Source organism: Gambusia affinis, linkage group LG11, assembly GCF_019740435.1.
Source record: "Gambusia affinis linkage group LG11, SWU_Gaff_1.0, whole genome shotgun sequence".
NCBI classification, from domain to species: Eukaryota; Metazoa; Chordata; class Actinopteri; order Cyprinodontiformes; family Poeciliidae; genus Gambusia; species Gambusia affinis.
The window spans coordinates 19689146-19713406 of NC_057878.1; the positions used below are offsets into that span (position 1 = coordinate 19689146).

The 24261-nt window shown below is 36.7% G+C and overlaps 1 protein-coding gene across 5 annotated transcripts in view; it reads left to right on the plus strand.

Annotated features, from left to right (window-relative positions):
• LOC122839345 (E3 ubiquitin-protein ligase SH3RF3-like) overlaps window positions 1–24261 on the plus strand; it is a 105417-nt gene that overhangs the window by 57019 nt on the left and 24137 nt on the right. For all 5 annotated transcript variants that reach the window (XM_044130828.1, XM_044130829.1, XM_044130826.1 and 2 more), the window contains 4 exons: window positions 8127–8402; window positions 12768–12863; window positions 22189–22497; window positions 23837–23952. In XM_044130828.1, coding sequence (XP_043986763.1) covers window positions 8127–8402; window positions 12768–12863; window positions 22189–22497; window positions 23837–23952 — 797 coding nt within the window. The remainder of the gene's footprint in view (window positions 1–8126; window positions 8403–12767; window positions 12864–22188; window positions 22498–23836; window positions 23953–24261) is intronic.

The window sequence follows — 24261 nt, forward strand, 5'->3', positions numbered from 1 at the left end:
GTTTGTGTGTGAGAGCTTTGACTAATGATAATGCTGCGAAGGAAATCTTCACACCTAAGAGGTGTAAGGCCTCAGATCCAGGAATTATGCCATGGCTTTTAACATCACACTGTTCTGGTTTTTTCCACACATAAAATGAGTGACAACATAGAAATTATAATTTTTTTTCTATTATAATTGTGTCAGTGTTGCAAGAAGGTGACATTCTTCTCTCACAATGAGCTTCAGTAGTGATTTCAAGGTTTGTCTTCTCTACCCAGTTCTTAATGTTCATATAGAAAATATGAAGAATAAGACAGATACATATTTGAAATCAAAACAAGTACCTTTTAGCTTTTATTATGTTTTTTGCAGTACTTCTTTGTTCATAATTTTAGTTTTTCTGAGTTTCCATGCTGTAAATTGAAGAATAAATTACCATAAAATTTTGGGCTTGAAGTGTATGCACGTAAAAGTATCGATGCACCAATCAGGTAAAGCCTGATTGGTGCATCAGAAAAATTCCACTTTTCTATGAAGTCAAAAAATGAAGAAAAAAAGAAAAGAAAAAAATCCGATATTTTAGTGCTTGACCTGCTGATTCCTCAATCAGAGCCCATTCTGATCTCCAGCTGATTGAACTGGAGATCTACATGAAATACTATTAATCTGTTATTATTAGATGTTAGCTTTCTTACTCAAATGTCCTTCATGGTCTACTCAAAATTCAAAAATCACAATACTGTTTTTTTGCTCACAATTCAGATAATTACCGCTTGGTGATGACAGAAGTCAAGATGCTTGTTAAAATGTTTTATACTCTCTGTTGAGCAGTAAAGGCCGAGTTAAAAATGCTTCCTAGACTTAGAAAATGATTAAACCTATTTATACAATACACTTTATGTGGCAGATGACTTTTATAGCACTGCAGAGACACTAAGAAATTCACCAATATAGTTCAGCTCTAACAGCCAGACAGCATGTAGCACAAAGGAGTTAGATGAGAGGTGGAAAAGATCTTCACATAAGAAAAAAGAAAGATTGTTGATCTTTAAAGGTTACAGTACAAAACACAGCAACAGCACTGTGAAAGCTCAAACATTAAAACATGCTATACTTTGAACGTTCAATAGTTTCTGCGTGGTTCTGTAAAAATTATCACATACTTATGTCTTGCAAAACATAAAAGTGCCATAAAATTCTTGTCAAAAACCAATGTTGATTTTAGTGAAAAGAATACAGGTTAATATAGATATAAATGAGAAAATTATAAACGCTTTACATTACCGAAATTCAAGGTTATACTTTCCTTGCTAAACTTCCAGAATTACTGCGTCTTATGGCCATACAGGCCTTAAGAGCAAGCTGAGTCAATTTACAATAACATACTGAAAAATACAAAAACATCTTGACAACTGCAGTAAGTCCGTCAGATTCAGGATGTTGCTGGATAATATTTAACGGCAATAGACGTGTGCCATTGAACTAAAATTGTTGTCTGTGGTTTGTTACCTTTTCGAGGTGCCCTTGTAAATGATCTTAAACTTAAAAGAATGACCATGTTTTTCAAATGTAAAAATGGACAAGCTAACAGTGTTAGACTGTTTTTAGGTGAAATACTGAATCCCAATTTGACTCATATGGTAATTAGACTTCCAATCTGATTACAGTAGAGTAAACATACATCATATAATTCATAGAGTATTACACAGTCAGTTTCTTATGAGATATTGCATAAACATCTCATATTGTAAATGTAAAATGTATGTTTTACATAAATGTAAATGTAAAACATACATTTTATTTGCAGACACTACACCAAGTTAAAAGGTGTTAAATTTATAGTTCCAGACAGTTCACTTATTAAAATGTTGCAGACTGCTAAAAGCTGCAGCTAGACGTTTTTGCAATCTTTAAGACACATACTGAGTAAGGCCTTCATAAGAATAACAATGATATTACAGCATGCTAGACAGTCAAATCATTCTTTAAACTCAGGTTGGGTTTTTCTGGTTTCAAAATTTAGAACTAATGCATGCAGCGCAACTCTTCTGCTTCAGGCTCTGAGAGGAAAAACCCAGCAGCCTTCCTGTAGTTTTAGATGATCCCCACAGCCGAGAGAGAACACTGCAACCTCCTTTCTCCCAGCGCCAAGCAACAAACAGAGAGGTTCCCTGGTGAGACCCTCGAGGAGCCTCTACCACCCCACTTTGTTAGCTAGGGGAGCAGAAATAAAGATAAAACAAAGAGGCATAAAAGTAACAGAAGGAGGGAAAAGAATGGTGAAAAGACAAAATAGAAGCAAAAGGTATAAATGCACCTAAAACTGTGCATATGTGCAAACATAAAACCTAAAATCTGTTGTAAATATTTCGATTTAATGGTTTTCCTTTTCATACATTTCATATGCGCATGTTTTTGAATTTTTTTGTGTACTTGTAGACATTTAGAAAGCGTGTTTATAAAGTTATCTTGTAATAGACAATGTTGTTTTGGATTCTTGTGTTCTGGAGTCCATATTTTTTTAAATAGAGGTACACTGACTAGAAGCATTTACCTGGCAATATAGATTTTGCCTGTTTCTTAAATCTCATTAGGACTAAGCGGATGTAGTAAAATAGGAGTTTACTATTATTTTAAAACACACTAAATGTTTTGTAGGTAAAAACATTTAGTTTTTACAGATAACACTTTGCATGTATTAATAAGTACAGGTTTACAGAACAAGTTTTTATTAACTATATTCTAAACCAATAATTACTCACTTGAACCTACAAAGGAGGCACATTCCCTATTAATAATAAAACTTTTTTTGCACATTTTTGTTCTTATTGCGTTTACTTTGCATAATATCTAGTTTTCTGTGCATGCTTGTCACAACTCTTCCCAAACACAGGTGTCGTAGATCTGATGTACCTAAATGCACCCTGCGTAGGCACAGATGGAGCAGCGCCTGCTCACAGCACTTCACACCTCTAGAACATCTCTTTCTTGTGACAACATAAAAGCCCTTGTTCACAAAGAGATATCTCTACAGAAATGTTTTTTTTTTTCCTTCTTTTCTTTTTTGGAAAAACTTGAAGGGAATCTATAGGGCCTTCAAATTATTTCAGTGAGAACTTTTTGGACAGGTTGGCATTGACAGTGAGACTTATCAAACGAGAATGGTTACACACATCAAAATGTTTTTGACAGCCTTAAATGCAAAGCAAACAGTTGGAGTTGGGAACTAATGTGCAGAAAGATAAGTTCTTGGACATACATAATTCTTTAGATTTTGTGGTGCAGTGTGTGCCGTTCTCATGCGACAGACACATTATAGTCGGTGTTGGTAACATCAAAAGCGTTATAAATCCATGTTCTTTCTTCTTTTTTTGACTATTTCCTCTCATTGCGTCAACACAGATCTCATTCAGGCATTGAATCTTTAGGTTGTTCTCTTCGGCGCAGCATCAAGGGAGTATCAACATGTATATATCTATGAAATGAGGAAGTGTCTGTGTGGGGTGTGTGTGGGTGGGTGTGTGCGTGCATGTGCGTGTGTGTGTGTGTGTATACATCATGTATGTTGTATGTTTTTGTTGCACTCTGTTTGTTTACCCAAATCTTGTTTAAGATAACCCACCTTTCTGCACTAGTTGCCTTTAAGAACATGCTGGGTACATAGAGTTTGTGCTGAGCCGTGTGGTTTTAGTCTGGATGTTTGTGGTGGTGAGTGAGCTGTATTGTGATGAGATTCTTTATGTCTCTGTTTCTATAGCTTTTATCTCAGCTTAGAACAACAAACAGCCTCTTCTACTGTGGAGAAAGTTTGTGTGACTACTTCCTGTTTTGATGGAAAATTCTAAATACCAACTAGTGAACTCATGTGTTGTTAATGAATTTATTGCTTTTCTTGTGATTCCATTTCTCTGTGTGTCACATATGTTGAGCAGAGACAACATCAGGCTTGCCGCACAAACTTAACATGTTTTTTTTTTAGAAACTAGCACCATGATTTTGCTCAGATGTACACAAAGGCAAGCTTATAATTTCAAAGCTGTCTGTTTCAGGAAGACCCGTTTAATGCTTACCAGTTGTTCTATTAGCCAGAAAAAAAAACAACATTTGTCCAATGGCTGCTGTCATGGTATTCTAGCCTCAACTGAGCTAAAGCTCATATAAATCTGATATGCTTGTTCCACAAGATGAGACACAGACAGTTAGGCAGCCAATTCTAGCTAAGCATGGTTGGTATCTTTTAGTGTCTGTTGTAATTAATCGCAACAGACACATATACAAATTATTTCCTCTGTTGTGTTTATAAGGTTGCTTACATCATACCTGGGATTTGCCCATTGAACAGATTCTAATACTGAAACATAAACAAATTCAATTTCTATCAAAATATTCTTCATGCACTTAAAATACATATTTTCTGAATTTTCAATTTTTTAATGCTTGTAATAACATTTTAAGTATTTCCTAGCAATGCACCAATCAGACTCTTCCTGTCTTATACCAGGCTCAGATTTGTTTTTAAATTTTGACCCACTAAACATAATTTTCAGCAGTTATTTTTGTTAAGATGACAGTGCAGTAAACATAGAAATGCGCTGCAGGTTCTTTGCTAGGGATGGTAGTTTTGAAGAATTTAAATTACAATAAGTTCTCCATTAATGCATTAAAGCTTATATTAAATATAATTAATACATATATTAAATAATTTTCCATTTTTATTTTTATATATTGAGTACAACGGACAAATTGTATACTTTAAAGAAAAAAGGATAGACCAACTTCTAATTACAAGATGATACTTTACCCACTGAGCCCCTGTTAGTTAGCTGAAAGACAGCTGGAAGACAACGGTTGAAAATATCCCTTGAAATTCTTTTATAGTCTGGGAATTAAGTGGACCAGGCCATCACAAAGCAATACGGAGACACAGAGGACAGACAATCATATTAATTTTTATGATTATTGTTGTGTATTTACCCAAGGTTGTCAAGCCTAAATAGCACCAGACTTGTTGAGCTATTTGTAAAAATACGTTAAGTATATTAATGTTTTGGGGGTTTTTTTCTCTAATACTCAGCCCTTTGTTTAGTTTCTTTTGCATATAAATTGGATGTGCAGATGTAGCTCAGTGCTCAGGGCTATTTCTGTTTCTTACTGTTTTATTTTTGGTTCCTAACTATTGTACTGGGAGGATGGTTATTGGTGTTGCGCTTGGCACATTGTGTGACGTAACTGTAGCAGCCCGGCAAAAGCTCCCTAACTGGCTGCTGGTAAGGAAAATGAAAAATGTAATGGCAATTGTTTTTAAGTGTTTTAAAGACTATGGGTTTGGTTAAACTGTTACTCATATAAAGTTTGTCTGAAACTTTCCCTCCAAAATGTGTGTTGGGCCGCAGGGATCTGACTGTGTATCAGATCCTTGTTCCCTATTTATGCCAGGGTGCCCAAAGTCTGTCCTCCTGCACGTTTTAGTTCTCTCCCTGGTAGTACCAACAACCTTTTCAGCATGTCAGTGTTCTTCTTAGACCTTCTAACGAGCCATCATTTGGTCCAGGTGCGTTAAACCACACTCAGCCATACCCGCTGGTTGAGAGTGTCCCACACTCTTATAGGTATGTGCTGAATACACAGTTACATGTTGTGGTTCTATATCTTTTGATTTAAGGAAAGTGTTTTAAAATAGGTCCTTTATGCATTCTTTTACATAAAGCAGGAACTTTGAGTTTTGTATCATATTTTTGGTTTTTATTATTATTTTGCATTAATATATTTTCTTAATGCTGATTTGCACACAATTTTATTTTTCCTTTATTCCGTTTGTTGTCAATATATGTACGTAAAAAGGAGAAGCTGCCTAACTGTGCTGCTGGGATCTGACTGTGTGTATGCCGTACCTGCTGGTTGAGGGTGTCCCACATTGTGTCTTATAGGTATAAACTGATGCAGATCCTGATTCCAGTGTGACATTATTGAGCCATTTGACAACTGTTACACAGACAGTGGTTTTAGTGTTCATTGGATGAGTAGAATTTAAACTTAAATTCACTTTGTGGACATTTTCCGTATTTATAATGTCAGATATCTGTTAGGGTTGGGGGATAAATGGAGCGGTGCTTGTCAGTCCAGGACATGTGATAAGTGACACACCGCAGACCCCATTTTGATGAAACTCCAGAGAGTCATGCTTCACACAGCGTTGGCATTTTCAAAATTACTATGTTTGGCCCAAGGTGGGAGCAGCAATTACCTGGCAAACATTTTAATAACCAGTCATATCTCACTTGCCACTAAGGGGAATATCCAACTATCCATGCTCTACAAATTAGTCTCCAGGGCCAACACTTTAAAACACATTGCATTTCCCACTGTTTTCAGTTCCCCCAAACCTGTTTGCTTCCAGGCTTTTTGTCATTTTTTTGGTCTAATTTACAGATGAAGGGGTCATCTATATGTAAACTGTATATTCTCAGTTTTAAAGTGATGCAAAAACTCAAAATCTCATATCTAATAAATCACATTACCGCCTTTGTGACAGGTAATTACCACTCATGATGCCAAACCAATGGCACTAATTACAGACATCTAAGCTTTTAATTATCTGCAGAGCTATCAAAATGGGCCCAGCGCTGCTTTAAGCAACACTTTTATGTCAAAGACACACCTGTCACCTGGCGCTCTTAATTAATAACTATGTCAGACAGAAGCACTAAAAAGCAATCCCTTTCAGGTTGAAAACTAGTCACAATACGCAACCTCAAGATTAAAAACTGGAATATTTTTCCAGCTTTTTAGTTTCAATTATATTCATTTCAATCGCTCAAACACCTACAAAAATAAAGTGTGAAAGCATCAATGATGAGGGCTAGGCTGTCAAACATCGATGACGTTAGCCTTGGAACAGAGAACTTGGCTGTCAATGCAGAAAGCAATAGGTATTCAAGAGAAAGGTAGTGAAGGCAAAGTCTGCATCTAGAAACTGAATTCATAGAGTTAAAAGGTATAGAACAATATCTAGTGTGGGAAGGGAAGTGTGGAAGGGATTTGTCAGAGAGCAATAGAATGGAGTTCTAACAAATTGATGCCCTAATGAGGGATATAAATTTTTTTTGCTATGACACTTGTCTGTCTGCTATTCATCACAGTGATTAATGACTAGACACTGTCATTCATAACAGTATTAATTTGAAACTGTTACATTCATGTTTTGTTTTTTTCTGTTCTGGTTCCAGAACATCATTGTTAGTCTGATTTGTATAGGTGTCAAAACTCCTATTTCTTCAGACAATTGTCATCAGCAGTACGATGCAGTGACTTGCAGACTTGCAGGTTTTACTTTTCTTCACATAATCGTGATTTACTTGTAGAGGTTTAGCTGCACTATAGTGATGTAGGTGTCAAAATATTTATGCATTTTATATGTATTTCTGGTTATAGGGAATACTTTTGGAGAATATATTTAGTTTGGCTTCATCTTTGTCTAATAAATAACATGGTATGATAAATCTGTGGCGCTATTTGATTTCTCAACCTTCCCACAGTCTTAAGAGATGGGGTCATTTAGACCCCCATTCCAAATTTTTTGTGAATAAGCACATGGAAGGAGCAATGAGAGCTTTGTGATTAGGACAGAAGGGATTTGCACCAGAGAAATCCGACCTGCTCACCTGTTTACTTCCATGTAGCTCATTTACATTTCCTGCGCAGCTCATTTTTGTAGCAAATGTTTTCTCCTTATCCTTTTTCTGTTGCTCTCATTTAAAAGAAAATAGGCCATGATCGGCTACAAGATTGTGTTAGTAAAGACAGGATGTCCTCATCCTTGCATGAAAGTGTTTCTGTTTTAGAATGCAGGATTTAAAAGGCTATTTTGTTTGTGTCATAATGTACAGATTAATAGGTTTTCTGATACTAAAATATATATTTTTTTCTTTAAGTGATTTTTCTAAAAGAATCAACTTCACACACTAACCTGAAAAGTTTGGATTTTAATCTGTCTCCAGGCCACTACGAAACAATTTTGACGCTAGAAAGCAACTTGTTGGCTGTCAATACACTAAAGTAGTAAAAACACATTTACTGTCTGGTTTTGATGTCTGTTCAAGAGGTTGTTTGAATCAAAGGTATGTTTATGTGTTTATATTTTACAGAATATCCCAGCACTGCCTTGCGGTAAAGCTCTCTATTCATATGAAGGCAAGGAACCAGGCGACTTACAGTTTTCCAAGGGTGATATTATCATCCTGCGGCGAAAGGTGGATGACAACTGGTACCATGGGGAGCTTAATGGTTGCCATGGCTTCTTGCCAGCTAGCTACATCCAGCTGCTGCGTCCCCTGAGTCAAACTCCACCTCAGGGCAAAGCTTTGTACGACTTTGAGGTCAAAGACAAAGACCAGGATAAAGACTGCCTGGCCTTCAGCAAGGTAACACACATATGCACATTTAACACATCCACCTGTAAGGCAATGGTATTTCATAAGACAACCAGATGAATATATGTGGCTTAGATTGATAAATCAAAGAGAACATTTTAGGGAATGATGTGCAAGATTATAGACACATTTACCTGCAGAGTTTAACCAGGCTGGTTGATTGTTTGTTTGATGAATAATTTATTAGATATGACTCTGTGTTTCAGAAGCCTCTTCAGAGTGAAAGAACCCGATTTACTGGCTAGCAATTGCAATTCATACACTGTAGATTATTAAAGTGTAAAACAACCTTGTAAATTTATACATAGACCTTGAACTTTCCCAGATTGTGTCACACTAAAGGCATAACGTTGTGAGCATTTAGACACCTCTAATTTCTTTCTACAAATACAAGTCTCTGAAGTGTAGTTTGGATTTGTATTTAGCTCCGCTGAGACAGTATTTCGTTAACTGCCTTTTGCTGCATTTGCAGCTTAAAATATTTTGTGGTAAGTCCTCATCCCTATAGCATGTCGAACTGACACTTTTGGCTATTCTTCTTTGCAAAATACTCAATTTAAAGGTATCAAATTACAAATTAAAATTTTGTTTAAGTCATGCTTGATATATAAATAGCATTTTTATAACAACTTGAGGTAACACAGTTACTTGATTGTGCCATTAAATGGCACTATGTGTCTGGAAAACACATAATACTACCTCTATAAGGAATGGCCCATTTTTAGCTCAGCCCAACCCATCATCTACTGTGGTTTTCTGCCCTTATTAAAGAGAGACATTCCGTGCTATGCGTTATGTTGTAATTACCTTGTTTTATTGTGGATATGGTATGTTCAGGGTGATGTGTTACTCATATACAGGCTAAGTAGCCTCTATGTAGGCCAGGAAATTCTGCTTTGTTTTTGTTGTTTTTTTCTGATCTGAGGATCTTTTTCCATATGTTTGCTGTTCCCTTCATGTTGTGTATTGCAAAAATACAAACAAAAATAAGAAGTGCACAACTAATAGTTGTACTTTTGAAAGTCTGTGCTACCTAAAACAGATCTCTGTAGGTCCTTCAGAGTCCACCTATGCCTCAGAAATCTGTGTAATAATTTGTTAGAGTTGCTTCATTATAAAAAATATTTTTGTCAAAGTTTTAATAAGTTTCAATATTATTGTAACTAGTATTGAACAGAATTTTGCAGTGATACGTTTGCCGTGAAGTGTTTGATATGTGAAGAAAAAAATCACTAAGGAGGCAGCTGCTCTTCGCCACGCTCCAAAAGGATTTGGCTGAAGCTGATTTTAAGACACACTTTGATGTTTTGGAGGGAGATTCTGGCAGCTGATTTACTCTGTGTTCATATTTAAATAGTTTGTTTACATGCCAAAACTGTACCAGCCTCATAATAAGGCTTAAAGATACGGAAAAATATTTTGGCCTGTCCAATTTTTTTGCCTATACACTGGAATAAATAATGTTACTTTGGACTGTATAATAATATTCTATATTATTTGAAAAATAAGGCCATGTGCACTGCCTTAAAAAATACACATGTGAAACACACATTCCAAAGGATGCCTGTAAACACGTTTAAATTAATACGTTGGTTCAAATGGACAAGACTAGAAAAAGGGTGAATTTAGATAGATAATTTATAGATGGTGTCATTTAGAATGTTATTTGCTGTAGGATCAGATTGTATCATTTTCTAATACCATCGTGGATTCCTGCATAGAAAGCCTTGGGATGTTTTACAACTACTGTGTATAATTTAGTGAATTTTGATTATTTCTTGTACATTTTAGCATTTCTTATTTAGATTGAAGCTGCAAAAAACAGTTTTTTATTGAAATTGTATCAAGGAAAATTGAGCCAAACAATGATTAGTGGCTTTCTGATGTTTACATTGCTATTTTTGCTTTTTTTTTTTCTTTTCAAACATAATGTGACATTTAAGTTATCCAACAAATCTGACATAGGGAAAGTAAATCTTGATAATGAATAAAATAAAATCAAAAAAGGGCTTGGTAAGATGTGCAGTCCTTCAATGGTATCATGTTAAACTAAGGTTCTTGAAAAATATAACATTATACAAATGCTGATGTGGTCCTCACAGCTTACTTTGTTCCTGTTTTGTGAACAAGCTTTGTGCTTTCTGTTTTCCACATTTTAGAGATTGATGAAAAGAAACAGGTTAATAAATTATAGCATTTATTGACTCCTGTGCAGTTGAATTGAGACAATTCCTATCCAGATTAAGTGATAACAATGAGCCATCAATAGTTCACACCATTTCTCATTTTAGGGTTAAGCTAATCAACAAGTTTATGACTGAATATTACATTAAGCCCATAAACTCATTCAGAGACACATGGTGTGCTATATTTGTGTTGTCATGCAGAACCATTGAGTGTGATATTGTTTTCTCAGTGTGAGAGGTAATTACTCAGAATGACTAATATACAGCCATTTAACAGCATTATCACTGCCATCCTGTAATGGCCTTACCAAGGCCTTGACGTTAGGAGAGAAACCAGCACTATGTGGGCGTGTTGGGAAACAATGAATGTAATCTATTCCTGAGATTAAGTAAGCGTAAAGGAAAGATAATCAAAACCTTACAGGTTGAGATTTTACACAGTTTCCATAATCTGTACAAAAGAAGTGATTGATATCTCGACTTGATAAAAACAATGTGTCATTGTCTTAGCTGGCAGGGTGTTGATCTGTGTTAGATTTGTAAATAAATACCTCTTTTTGTTTGAGCTGCTTTGAAAAAGAAGAAGAAGAAAATACTAAATAAGGAGTCATCTGGCCTTTATGCATATTATGATTATCTTTTGGTTAAATTTTCTGTGAACTGGCAAAAAGTGGTGCATTGTGGAAATTGTGCACCCCACTACTCTTCAAGTACACTCAGTCAAACTCTTTGGTGGCCTCATGATTCTCTAGAGCTATTTGCTGCTTCAGGATCCAAACAATTTCCTGACAGAACTCTAAATTATGCTATCTGCCAGAAATTCCTGAAGATAAATGTCTGGTAATCAGTTTATGACTTTAAGCTCATTTGCACTTGGATAATGCACTTATAATCCAAGCACATATTTGTTCTAGAGTTGGTAAACACATTAAACAACAAAGCACATTCATGACTGGGACTTCCTTCTAAACAGCACGACACTGAATTTTTCCATTTTCACATTTTACCCACATATCCCATCAGAGTTGTTAAAGGGCTGCTGACTATCTCCAGCAATCACTGGGTAGTTTGCTAGTTCATCATGCGTCAACAGAGAGACTCACAGAACAGATTGCACTCTCATACCTACGGGCAATTTATTGAGCCCAGTGCACCTAGCAGTCATGTTTTTGGGTGATGAGAGGGACCCAGAATACCCAGAGAGAACCCACACATGCATGGAGAACATGCAAACTTTATGGATAAAGACTGTAGGTCAGGATTTGAGTGCAGGATCTTCTCGCTGCTTGGCAACAGTGGTACCAACTGCAGCATTGTGTAGCCATCCGAAGAAATGCAAAGCAAATTTTATGAGAATCTTCTTTAAAATGGGAGGCGAGTTGAAGGCCTCCTTACCTTCTTTTGTTTAGAAGTCCCTCTTTTTTTTAGACCATGACCATTTTAGGACTGTTTCTTCTGTTTCAAATCCAACAAAATTTCTATTTGCTTTGAAAGAAAATCACCATTGCTGGACCTTTTACACTGGCTGAGAGGAAAACAGTGAAGGCTCTCATTGTTTGAGCATTGTTAAATGTCAGTCATACTGTGGGTATATTTTACTGGTTAAAAGGGTTAAGTGTGAATTCATCTGTCACCATCTTTTCTGCCAACCAATGACAGAAGGGCACACTTCAGAAAAGAACACTATAATTTAGCACAAAATTATTCTACTCTGGAAAAGAACAGTTATGCTTCAAAATTAATTTTGACATTCATTCACACCATCAATGGTTGTGTTTAAATTTTTAGTTGCCTGAAATTTAAATTGCATATTATTTAATTGAAGACGATCTACTGATACAACCAGTTCCTTTTCCATGCCAAAACCAAAAAAAAGTTATAGCCCAGGAGATAGCAAATGATAAAACATCATCTGGTTCCATCACATAGATATAAGAATGAAAATGAAATTTGACACAAAAAAAACATCTACTGCTTTAACCTGTGACATTTTTCTACCTTTTAATGCAAATGTTGAATTTCTAATACTTTGTAAAAAGTATTTGTAAAAGTCAGACCAGATGAGACATATTCTGAAACATATATTGTTAGTTCAATCATGGTGTGTTCCCAGGATTCAGTGTGCATGTTTGTATGTATATATGCTATCACTCTTTTCCTTTTTCTCTAGGACGAGGTTCTGACAGTAATCAGACGCGTAGATGAGAACTGGGCAGAAGGCATGCTGGGAGACAAGATTGGCATCTTCCCCATTCTTTATGTCGAGGTAAACTGAGTCACAAAAGAGCTGTGAAAGCATCAGTAACACTGCAGCAGCACACCTGTTCCACTCTGTATTTATCATCATTTGTCTGTCTGCTAAAAAAAAAACTACATTACTCCTGTAATCTTTGATCGCACAAAATTAAATGGCCTCAGGTGGGAAGTATCAGCAGTGTTTGGTTTTCTGCTAAATTTAGAAAAGTGGAAGCCTGATGGTTCAGATTTATCAAAAACAAGAGATGATCATCATAATCATGAATAATGAAAACAAAACTTATTTTTAACAACCTCATTAAGGCAAATGCATTTGACTCTAAAACGCTTCTGTTACCCCTAGATATGAAAAATAACACATAACATTGATATTGTTTCCAAAGATGAACAGAGTAATTTCACTCAGACTGCTTAATGACAGCAGTGCTGGTCAGAAGTTTACATACCCAATCAGCATGTATTAATGAAAGGCTTTTAATTATGCTTGTTTTTCCCATATAATATAATTAGATAGGAGCTCTAGTTTAATGTTATTGTGTATTATCTTTACTCCACAAAGGGCCACAATTTTACACAGAAACTCAAATATGTAAACACACAACCTCCCAATTAATTTTGCCTAGGAATTTTTGTTTCATAACAACTTTTCTTATTACAAATTTTAGACTTCAGTTAAATAGATCAATTTACTCCTACATATTTGATTTTTAAACCCAGCCTATACATATTCTATAGAGGTTGGGTCAGGGCTATTCCAGAAGCTAAATGCTAGCTGGCTCTATTCGGGCCCAAACCAGTTCTCATGTGCCTTGTGGATTGTTGATGAGTTAGAATGCTCAATTCAGTCTAAGCTTTTGGCTGAAGATAAAGAATTTCAAGGTGCACAGTGCCACGCTGCCTCCACCGTGCTCCACAGCTACAGTATTTTTAGGTTTAGGAGCCTCAAACTGACTCTTTCAAACATGTTTTTTGTCATTTTGCTCAAATGGTTCCATGTTTGTCTGGTCCAACCATAAAATCTTTTGTCAGAAGGCATTTACTTTATTCAGCTGGGTAAACTCAGCTTCATCTCAAAGTTGTTATACTCACACATCTATGGACAGTCTCTCTGGTTATTTACCATCTTCCAGTTTGTAACAGACAAATCTTATGGTTCCTGGGTTACTCTTAAAAATCTATACCACTGAGGTAAATGTGAATTGTGCACAAAAAGACAGTGTCCCCAAGCACATAGCAACCGGTTTGCTTTTGGAACCAGCATCCTATTGAAAATGTATCGGCTCTTCTTAAAAGCCAGGTCCATGTCAGGAAACCAGCTAATTGACAAAACAGTGGTCAAACAGTCATAATTAACACAGAGTCTTGTTGATGGCTAAATACAGAATGGTTTCTTTACAAATTCCTAAGAGACATTTATCCAAAGATTTGTGGGGGTCTATTTAAATATTTGAGCATGTATGCTGAATTTAGACCATGTGTAAATGGTATAAAACTAGAATTGAATTAAAAATTGTGCAGCTAAGTATAATTGAATGTTTTATAATTCATCCATCTTGGAAAAAGAACATTTCTACTGCATCATTAAAAGGCTCGAATTGATATGACATTCATGCCAACGACGAGTGTATGTAAATTACTATCACTGCATGCACCAAGAAATGTGTTAATGTATGCTTCTTAGTCAGAATGTTAAATTGAGGCATCTAAAACTAAACCCTAATCTAAATGCAACCTAATGCAATTAGTCCGAAAAATGTAAATAGCATTAGCAAATGCTGTTTGACATTTTGCAGTTATAGAGCTTTTCCTAAAAGGATGGCTTCACTGTAAATGGATAAAAAACTTGTAAAACCTGAAAGGCTTTTACCTTCTCTCTTCACCCCATGCCTGTCAAGAGAGAAATATAGTTTATGTTAATCCATGAGCAACTGAAGAAATATCATTCACGGTTTGAAGCCGGATCTCATTTAAGGCTCTTAAGCAGTATTAAAATGATGCTGGTGAAAAATGTGTTTTCTTCTTTTCTCTCCCCATCAACACAAATAAGAAAAAATGTTGACTTTCCCCAACCCTGTCAAAAGGAAGTAATGTAAACTTTCTATCTAGTGTCTGGGGGTCATTTCCAGTGAAACTGATGCATAAAGCAGTATTTTATATATATATATATATATATATATATATATATATATATATATATATAAAATCTATATATATAGTATATATTATTGAAGCTTTTCCTTTAGAAATACAAAAAGAGCTATTTTGAAAGTGTGTATTGATGTCATTTCAGTGGTAGAGGACCCGAGCTAAGAGGAAGAAGAATCACCACCCGCGGTGGGTGAGAAGGGAATTTTTTTTTTTTTTAAATATATATATATATACACACTACAAATAGTCTTAAGTAAGCATGCATCTTAGCCTACTGAGGATCCTTGCACAGGGACTTGTTGGAGATTCTAGGCTAAAGTTAACTTTGTTTTGATATGACTTGTTAATATTGTAGCCATATATCGCTAGTGTTGGCTGAGCACTATACTATGTTCAGGTCTCAACCACACCACTGTTGGTTAAACTTTAACTGAATATTCTCTTTCCACTGGTTCTGGAGTGCTTGCCGTTTGTTCCATATCCAGATTGGACTGTCTATTTTGAGAAACTATTCCCTAACAAATGTAGAACCTTACCTAAATCCTTACATTTCAAAAAAGCAGCCAGCATTCTCTAGTGAGAAATTCATACTGAAAAATAATTGTCGAGATATAAAATATTAGATTCATGTTTTCACTTTAGAAAATTTGATATTTTACAATGTGTTACTTAGTTCCACCAATAGTCTGAAATACATCTTTTAAACTCAGCAGCGAATAAAACAAGAGTGATCACATTGAAAGAGAACCAAGAGATTGACGAATTTATTGCCGGGACTGAAGTGAAATTAAGTTCCTGCATTATAACATATTCAGCCAAAAAGCCCTTCTATTACTCCACTAATACTTTCAGCAACAAAATCTCACTTTAAATTACAGTGTAATGAAGATGCAAAAAAAATCAAAGTTTTGAACTCTTAAATGTCACAAACTTCATAATCTTTCTTAGATTGGTGCTAACTGTGACTTAGGATCTGGACCACCTAGTCAGATATCCCAAATTTAGCTGGTTGACCAAACTACTTTTTCAGCGATTAAGCTATGGTTAGAGCAAGTTTGGGACTAACTCACACAGACGCACAAGGGATCCCATTAAATGGTGATGCATCAATAATTTAGACCTCTCCATCACTGTGACACAGCACGGGTGCAGGGGTCTGTGTTAGGATTCGTATGTGTGTATGCGGTAAGAAGCTAATGAAGGAGCTCAGCTGGAATCTCTCCTGATCTGCATGTGCATGCGTGCATGTAGATGCAGCATATCATGTTATTATCTGTGTTAATATTTTATACACTTGCCAAAATAATAGGATAAGTTTGTGTTACGGCTGGCAATTTGGGAACATTATCCTCAGTTGCAGTAAAACTGGGAAAGAAAAAGCAAAGAGTTGTCTGTCAGAGAACTGTTTCTAAAACCGGATGGTGATATGCCAAACCAGCACACAATACACAAAACTGCATGGGAAATAATTGCAATGATTTTCTATTCACCGGGCACACAAAGAAAATATAGAAAACCATCATAACAAGTTTCGGCTCTCTAGCTGCACTCTTGTTGGAAAGAGTGACAGCATCTCAAAAGTTTTTAATACAAAATTAACAGTTGGATTTTTTGTGAATTTGATTCACAAATGGGTATTTTAAACATCAAAAATAAATTTAGCAATAAGATTAATATATACAATTTCTAGAGTTTAATAGGATAAACTTATGTTCTTAAATTAATATGCTTTTAAAGGTCTATAAACTTGTGCTATCTGTGGTAGTTTTTTTCTTATTTTGCCTTTATATGTTCATTGCCTTATTTTACACAGCTTCACCAATAACTGATTATGAATTTTTACTTAACCTACTTTAACCAAAGCAACAAAAAGCTCACTAAATTCTTTTGGAACTTGTAAAAATAAACATAGGCTGCAAAAAGAAGATCCACTGGTGCCAATACACTGCTTTTATATTATGGTTATCATTATAAAGTGGGATAAGCACTCAAATTGTCAGTTGTAACCCAGATTGGAGATCAACATAATAGTTTGCACAACCTACAATACAGCAACCTGTTCACAGGAAAATATGCTGACATTTTTTGTGTCTGTATTATGCCTCTGTTGCTTCAACAAATTTTGCTATGTTAAAACTGATGAAAGGTCTCAATTGCTATACCACATAGAACTATTTCATTTTTGTTCTTACACGAATGGTTGTTTAATTACAGAAATGTGACCCTTGTTTTCTCCTATAATAGCTCGCAGTTTATTTATATGTATTCTGTTGACCAGCCCAGCCGCACACATGGACAACTGATGCTTTTTGTCGTGGTTCTTGTGGTAATCCTCTGCATTCGGTTAACTCATTTGACAGTGCAAAGGTTGCATTGAAATTAGATGCAGTGCCAGTAACCATCTTCAAATGAACCAAAGCTATTTGAAACATGAGATGTCCAAAAAAGCTGCAAAGCAGTGAGCATGTCTAACGTGGATTAAACGATGCATGTAGACGGTGTCGGAATTATCCTATTTCTGGTAAGAGCGCATACTGTAAAAATAATTACTGTATGAAGATGCATTGAAAGCTTCTGTAATAGTAGGTAGCCCTGTGTCTTATCTTACCTGTAGACACAAACACAAAGGGATGAGGAGGAGAGGACAGTAATGAATTAAATTATCCAGCTGCAGGCTTTGTACAATTGAATTTGAGATTACTTTGATTTAGTTATGAGAGTAGGTGGATATATTGAGTGTGAACTTGGTTTGAGTTCAGGGTGTCCCAGTTTGTTAATGCACGTGTAAAGTTATAGCTGTGTCTGCTGGACCTGGTGTTTGGGTAGGTCAAGGGTCGGCAACCCAACATGTTTTGGACCCAAAAAAACAAATTTGTCTGGAGCCACGAAAAAATAAAATGTAAGGTTTATAATGAAGGCAAAAGAAGCTTTAAGTGTTTATATTAGCTATATTAGCCTATTTTCAAAAAGTCCGGAAAGTACGGTACTATTGTTAGTTGGCAACTTTTCGCTATAAAGCAACACTCAGGTCATCCTTCCGCATTGGCAATGAATGCAAATGTTCAGTCCAAGAATTGTAGAATCTCTCCTTGGCTATTTTTCTCTTTTCCCCTTTGCTCTGTATGGTCCACCACACCCGTCGGTCTGTTTACAACAGCCACCTGCCTCGCACCCCGCCCAGCTGAAAGAAACGTGTGTCACAGGCTATGACGCAAATGTTCGTTGACAGAAATGTTAAAATTTAATAATCTGCATATTTTTATAGCATTGGAAAACGTTAAGAATGAGTGTGTCATGTTTGTCCTCAAACAGAAACCATATTAAAACAAAAGATATATTTCCCACCCCCATTTTTTTACATATTTCAAACATTTTTTGAAGAAGCTCCAGAGAACCACTAGGGCAGCGCTATAGAGCCGCATACGGCTCTGGAGCCACGGGTTGCCGACCCCTGGGGTAGGTGTAGTGAGTGGGTTGGATCCTGTTGTATAAGTTTAGGAGATCTGTAAAGAAGCAAGGTTAGCGTAGGTGGGTTTGTGTTCAGTGGCTGTGGCTTTTCGGCTGATTCATCCTGACTGGAAATTAGCTTGGGACATTCTTCCTTGGTTTTGTTTTCCCTTTGATGTGGACTCGTATTGCATGAACTCAGAGCTTAGGTCTTTGTGCAATAGCCTGTAAAAATATTTATATTAAGTTTTGTCATGTTGCAACTATGGAATTTTAGGGGGATTGGGTCTTATGTGATGAACATAAATTAGTGTAGAACTTTGAGGTGGAAGAATATCTAGTTTAGATGCTTTTTATAAATAGAAATTGTTAAGTTTTACCATAAATTTACTTAAGTCAACATTTCTTGTAGTTAAAATTGTTGTTCAGCTTTGCACGTGTTCAGAGTTAACTATTCAAGTCTTGCCACATACTCTGAATAGGATTGGAAATCTGGACTGGACTAGCACTTTACCAGTCATTTTGACCACTCAATGAGCTTTACACTAGAGTCACATTCACCCATTCGCTCTCACACATTTTTACACCGATATTAAGTGTATAAATGGTAGGCAATTTGGGGCTAAGTGCCTTGCCCAGAGACACATCAACATGTGGCAGGAGGAAGCTGGAATCAAACCTACAACCTTCCGATTGCAAGACAACTTGCATGTCTGTGGCTATATGTGGCTACCATACAGCCACAGTCGCCCAGATGAGATTGGGCGACTGTGCAACTCAGACTGTATGCTCAGGTTTATCCTTCTTGAACGTTTGCTTTAGTTTTCTTTAAGTATTCTCCTGAACTTTTTCCTACTAAAACATGCAATCTCAATGAATGATAATGCCACCACCAGGTTTTATTGTGGGAATGATGTTTTCAGGGTGACATGTTCCACACATTTCCCCTTATAAGTCTTGTTTGGCAAACTGTCAACAAGACTTATCTCATTTTTTGATGTTATATTTCTTGCCCCTCTCCTAGAAAGACCTGATTCATGGAGTTTAAGATCTGCAGTTGTGCCATGCTTTTTCGATAAACTCAACAGTGTTCTTTGAGATGTTTAAAGCTTGACATATTGTTTTATATCCTAATCTTGTTTCAGACCTCTTCATAGCTTTATCCTTGACCTGTCTGCTTGGTCTTCGAATAAACATCTCAGGCTGTCACAGAGCTGCTGGATGTATACTGTGATTAAAATACACAGTTCAAGTGGTACCTATACTTTTTTTCAAGACACTGTATCTGTTCAGGAGGGGAATTGTTTGCAAAAGTGTGCGTGTTTGTTGCTGGATTTTTCTTTTCTTAGCGTAGCTATCAGCTCATCGGCTCATCATAGTATTACGCTGAGATAACACTCAACACATAAATCGGTGCAGCTTGCTCAACACATAGAAAAGGATTACCTTGGATTATTTATTCAGCAGGAAGAACCACGTAAAAATCTCTCTCTCACACATACGCCTTCATGTGCTTTGCACCATAACAGGCGCATCAGTAGCTAGAGAAAGACTGACACATCAGTGATTTGTGTGTGTGTGAAGGGGAAATGCAGGGGTTCATGTGTGGTTGCAACACACTTACTGGATGCATTGGGGGATTCAAACTGGATTGTAAGTTACTCTAAAAGATCACGTGTGGCCTTATTGACCTTTGTGTGTGTGTGTCTGATGTGGTTTACATGCGTGTGTGTGTGTGTGTGTTTGTGTTAGCCTCATGAGAGTTACATCTCAGTTATATCTGCAACGTCAATCCATCATGCTCATTACCATATGATTTGGCTTTGATTAGCATTTCTATTAATATGGAAATGCAACATCACCAACACTGAACCCAGACGAGACAGCCTTTTACACTGCCTCTTACTCGTACGTACACACCCCCCTGCTCACCCACGCACACACACCTGATAATAAAAATTGAAGAAAACTCTTGACTTGCTCTCAAAGGATTGTTCAGGGGTTTAAAGACTGGTAAGCAGACATGATTGGAATGTAAAGTTGTTGTGGTGTTAAAGTTCTTTTCGCTGGCTTGTTATTTATAGCTTAAATTCTCAGTGAGTCTATGTGAAATAAACTTAATTTAAGAGTAAGACATCTGAAAGGTCACACTTAAGCTGAATATTAACTTCAAGTACGGATATAGCTTCTGCATACGTTAGGTGTGACTTGACATACATACGTTGTGTACATTTGTAATAAGTGTTGAAAAATTTATAACGTTTGTGTACCATTTTAGTTCATGTAGCACCTTGCACTTCAGAGTGCAATTCAGCTTAAAGGTGTTTTAAAAACTGTCAGAGAACTAATGAGATGTTGTTGCAATCACCACTTTGAATAAATGGATTGTATGTTACAAAAATCTTCAACATTAAATAAAAATCCCAGCTTGCTGAAGCTATTTTGAATATGCATTGCTGTTGGAACACAGCAAATTCTAGTCATGGTTCCCTATTGAAATTAGCAGTTATTTGTACCCCCTATATAGTGAGCTACTGTCTGAACAGTAGGGGGTCACTGTTCAGCCACCCTCAAGCTGCTTGAGGGCGGCTGTGATCCCTAACAGCGTCTGCAAAATACAGACGATCCACTCTGCTGTGAAGTGCATGAACGTATTTTCCAATGATTTGACATTTTTGAATTAAAAACCTTTTTAATTGGTTTTACACAATATTGTAATTTTCTTACACACTGGATTTTATTTAGCTTTTTATTTGGTAGTCAAACTAATAGAAAAAAACACATAAGACATCTTCAAATAGATTCCAATTTATTGAGATTTAACTGCATGACAGTAAGCCTTTAACCTGAGTTAGTAAAAATAATGTTACAAGATACATAACGATTTATTAAAGATAGATCTATATGTGCATCTATAACATTTGATCTCTTTTTCTCAGTCTCCAACTTAAAAAAATATGCTTCTGTTGCATAAAATGAAGTCATGTGAACAGACATCTCTCTAGGGCTTAGGCCTATATATGAGATCTTCAAGCGCCTTCTGGCCACTTGGAAAACATATCTACATGCTTACACTTCCTGCTCATAACCTCTGGAAACCTATGTGGGAAGAAACAGAACAAAAGAATGTGAAAATTGAGAAGCAGCAAGATGTTTTACTACTTCAGGTGTTGTGAAGATCCTGTTTCATCTTCCTCTATTTTATCTGGTTTTATTTGTTTATGCTGTGACTTCCTTCAGCAATTAATAGTAGCCTCTCATGAATTCTGGGCAAATGGTAGATTATTAAATTTTACCCTTTCTCCTCATGCATACAGTTGGCTTCACCATCTGCATTTTGTTTCATATATATTTGCTGTTACCTGGCTGCTGTAAACATTAGCAGCGTGTGTATGTGAGAGGGGGAAATGCAAGGACCCATGTGTGGCCCCTTGCAAAATTCTTTCATTTAAAAACAGTTGCCTGTGCAAATAATTTCTTCTAAAATGTGGGAATTGATTTTGACCTGTGTGTAATGATGCTACACCACAGCAGCCAAGGCTAGTCATGGCATATTATTATTATGTTGTAAGATTTCACAGCTGCCAACAAGAGCAAGCCAGTAAAGGTCAGATTAATACTCTTGTGTATGTTGGAGATGTGCATGAACCACTCAGGTCTGACACCTAACATCTGAGCTGCTTCTCTCTTAACCCTCCCTCCTCCGTTTCTTATCCCCATCTGCCCTTTTCTCTTCTCAGTTAAATGAAACGGCGAAGCAGCTGATGGAGATTGACAAACCTATGCCAGCGAATGCACCAGGTCCCAGCTCTGAGCCAGCCCCCCTGGGTCCCTGCACTCCCGGTCCCTCCCCCACTGCCTCGCCGTCTAATGGAAATGGCTCTGGCCACAGGAGAGGCGAAGGGAAGAAAAACGCAAAGAAGCGGCATTCTTTCTCCGCCCTCTCTGTCAGCCAGAGGGCTGCCCAGCTCAACAACAGACACAGCATGGAGATTTCGCACCCGGTCCTCATCAGCTCCTCTGACCCCAGAGCAGCTGCTCGTATTCAGGTATCTCCACATACTGGGATGTGCACAAAACATAAATTAGCTAACGGAACACACCTAGGTTATAGAAACCAGATATTTATATACATCAAATAAAAAAAACAAACACATTTTTTTCTTGCTGCCTGAAGTCCAACTAAACTTCTCTTGTTTTTGGTCAGTTTGAATAACCTACATTATTTTTATTTGCTAAATGCCAGAAAGCCTTATAAGAACATTTTTGAGATGTGCTTTAACTTTCTTCAAATTCAAAGGTTTATATAGATTTGGTCTTATTCAACTTCAGACTGTGAGAACAAAAAGTGTATGTGTCTTATTAGTCTGTATGTAAATCTTTGATTTCAACTCTCAATACACTTTGATGCAAACTATTTCATTGTAACTCTGCAGTCTCCAACAGGTCTTCTTCCAGTATTATCTATAATTAACTAACCAGTTTTCCTCTCTCCACTGGAGAAAAAAGCAAATAGATAGCAGGTCAGATGTCAAAACTGGGATCAGTTTTGACAGCAGTATAATACTGCCGCCGCCATGTTTCACAGTGAGCAAGGTTGTGTGCAGTGTTATTTTTTTGCCACACAGCAGTTTTACATGAAGACCAAAATGTCCACTTTTGACCTCACTAGACCCATCTGACCTGCTATCTGTTTGCTGTGTCTCCTGCGTGGTTTTGACAAAAGCAGCAAACTGAACTTTTCTGAACAAGGCCATTGGTTGCCCTGGAATGTAGGTTTTAGAGGAAACATAAAGAATGTGAAAATGTTGACAAGGTGTGAACACTTATGACAGGCACTGTGTAAGGCAGGGACATTTATTGGCATTATAACATTACGCTTATAAATATAGTTTGTTTTACTTTAAAATATATACTTTCTCAATATAAAAAACTATAACCATACCAAGGAGTAGGTGGTATAAAATTTTACATTAGAATAGAAATATCCTTTATTGTCCCACAGTGGAAACATTCTGGTAAACCAGCTGTAAGCTAAAGGTAAATACAAGCATGCATATTCAAACTAAGGGCAGAGACTGTAACTAAGGGCAAATTACAATTTCTAAAGTATATCAGTTCCTTTGCTGCTCTGCATTTTGCAATGAGTCCCCTGCCACCTACTTGTTTCAACCAAAACATAAAAAAAATCATTTCTCACTTTGAAGGCTTCTGTTTGGAGTCATGTCGCTTTTACTGTTATGGCTTCTGGCTGCATTTCTCACTGAGTTCAAAGTGTTTTTGCTGTTTGTAAATAGTTCCCAGGATGCTTAAAAGCCTAGAAGCACATTTTTTAAGTAACAGTTTACATTAAACCGATGTTTTTCTGTGTGCTGTATCTTCCTGTAGGATGCCTCTCCGCCAGGTCCCTCTCCATCCTCAGTGGGGATACCGCTTCCCCCCAAAGTGGCGTCTCTTACCTCTGAGCTGTTGGCTCATGCCAAGGTGCAGCTGCCACTCAACATGTGAGTACTTCAGGCTTCTTCTCACTTGCCCATTGTATATGTGCCAGATGTACAAGCAAGATTTCACAAACTACTTCCTGACATTGTTAGAAATGTTGACTCTGTTGTGCCCAGAGCTGTTGGCCATGTCCCACTACCTCTGCAACCACATTTACTCCTTCACCGGTCAAGGATAAAATCCCCCTTCAGAGAGGAAAAACACAGTTCACTAAGCTGTGTGTGGCTTGGATTTTTAACAAGCTTTACCATTTCTAAAAATTAAGACACCAAGAACTCTGACAGCGGGCTGTTCATGTTTTTTTTTTCTAG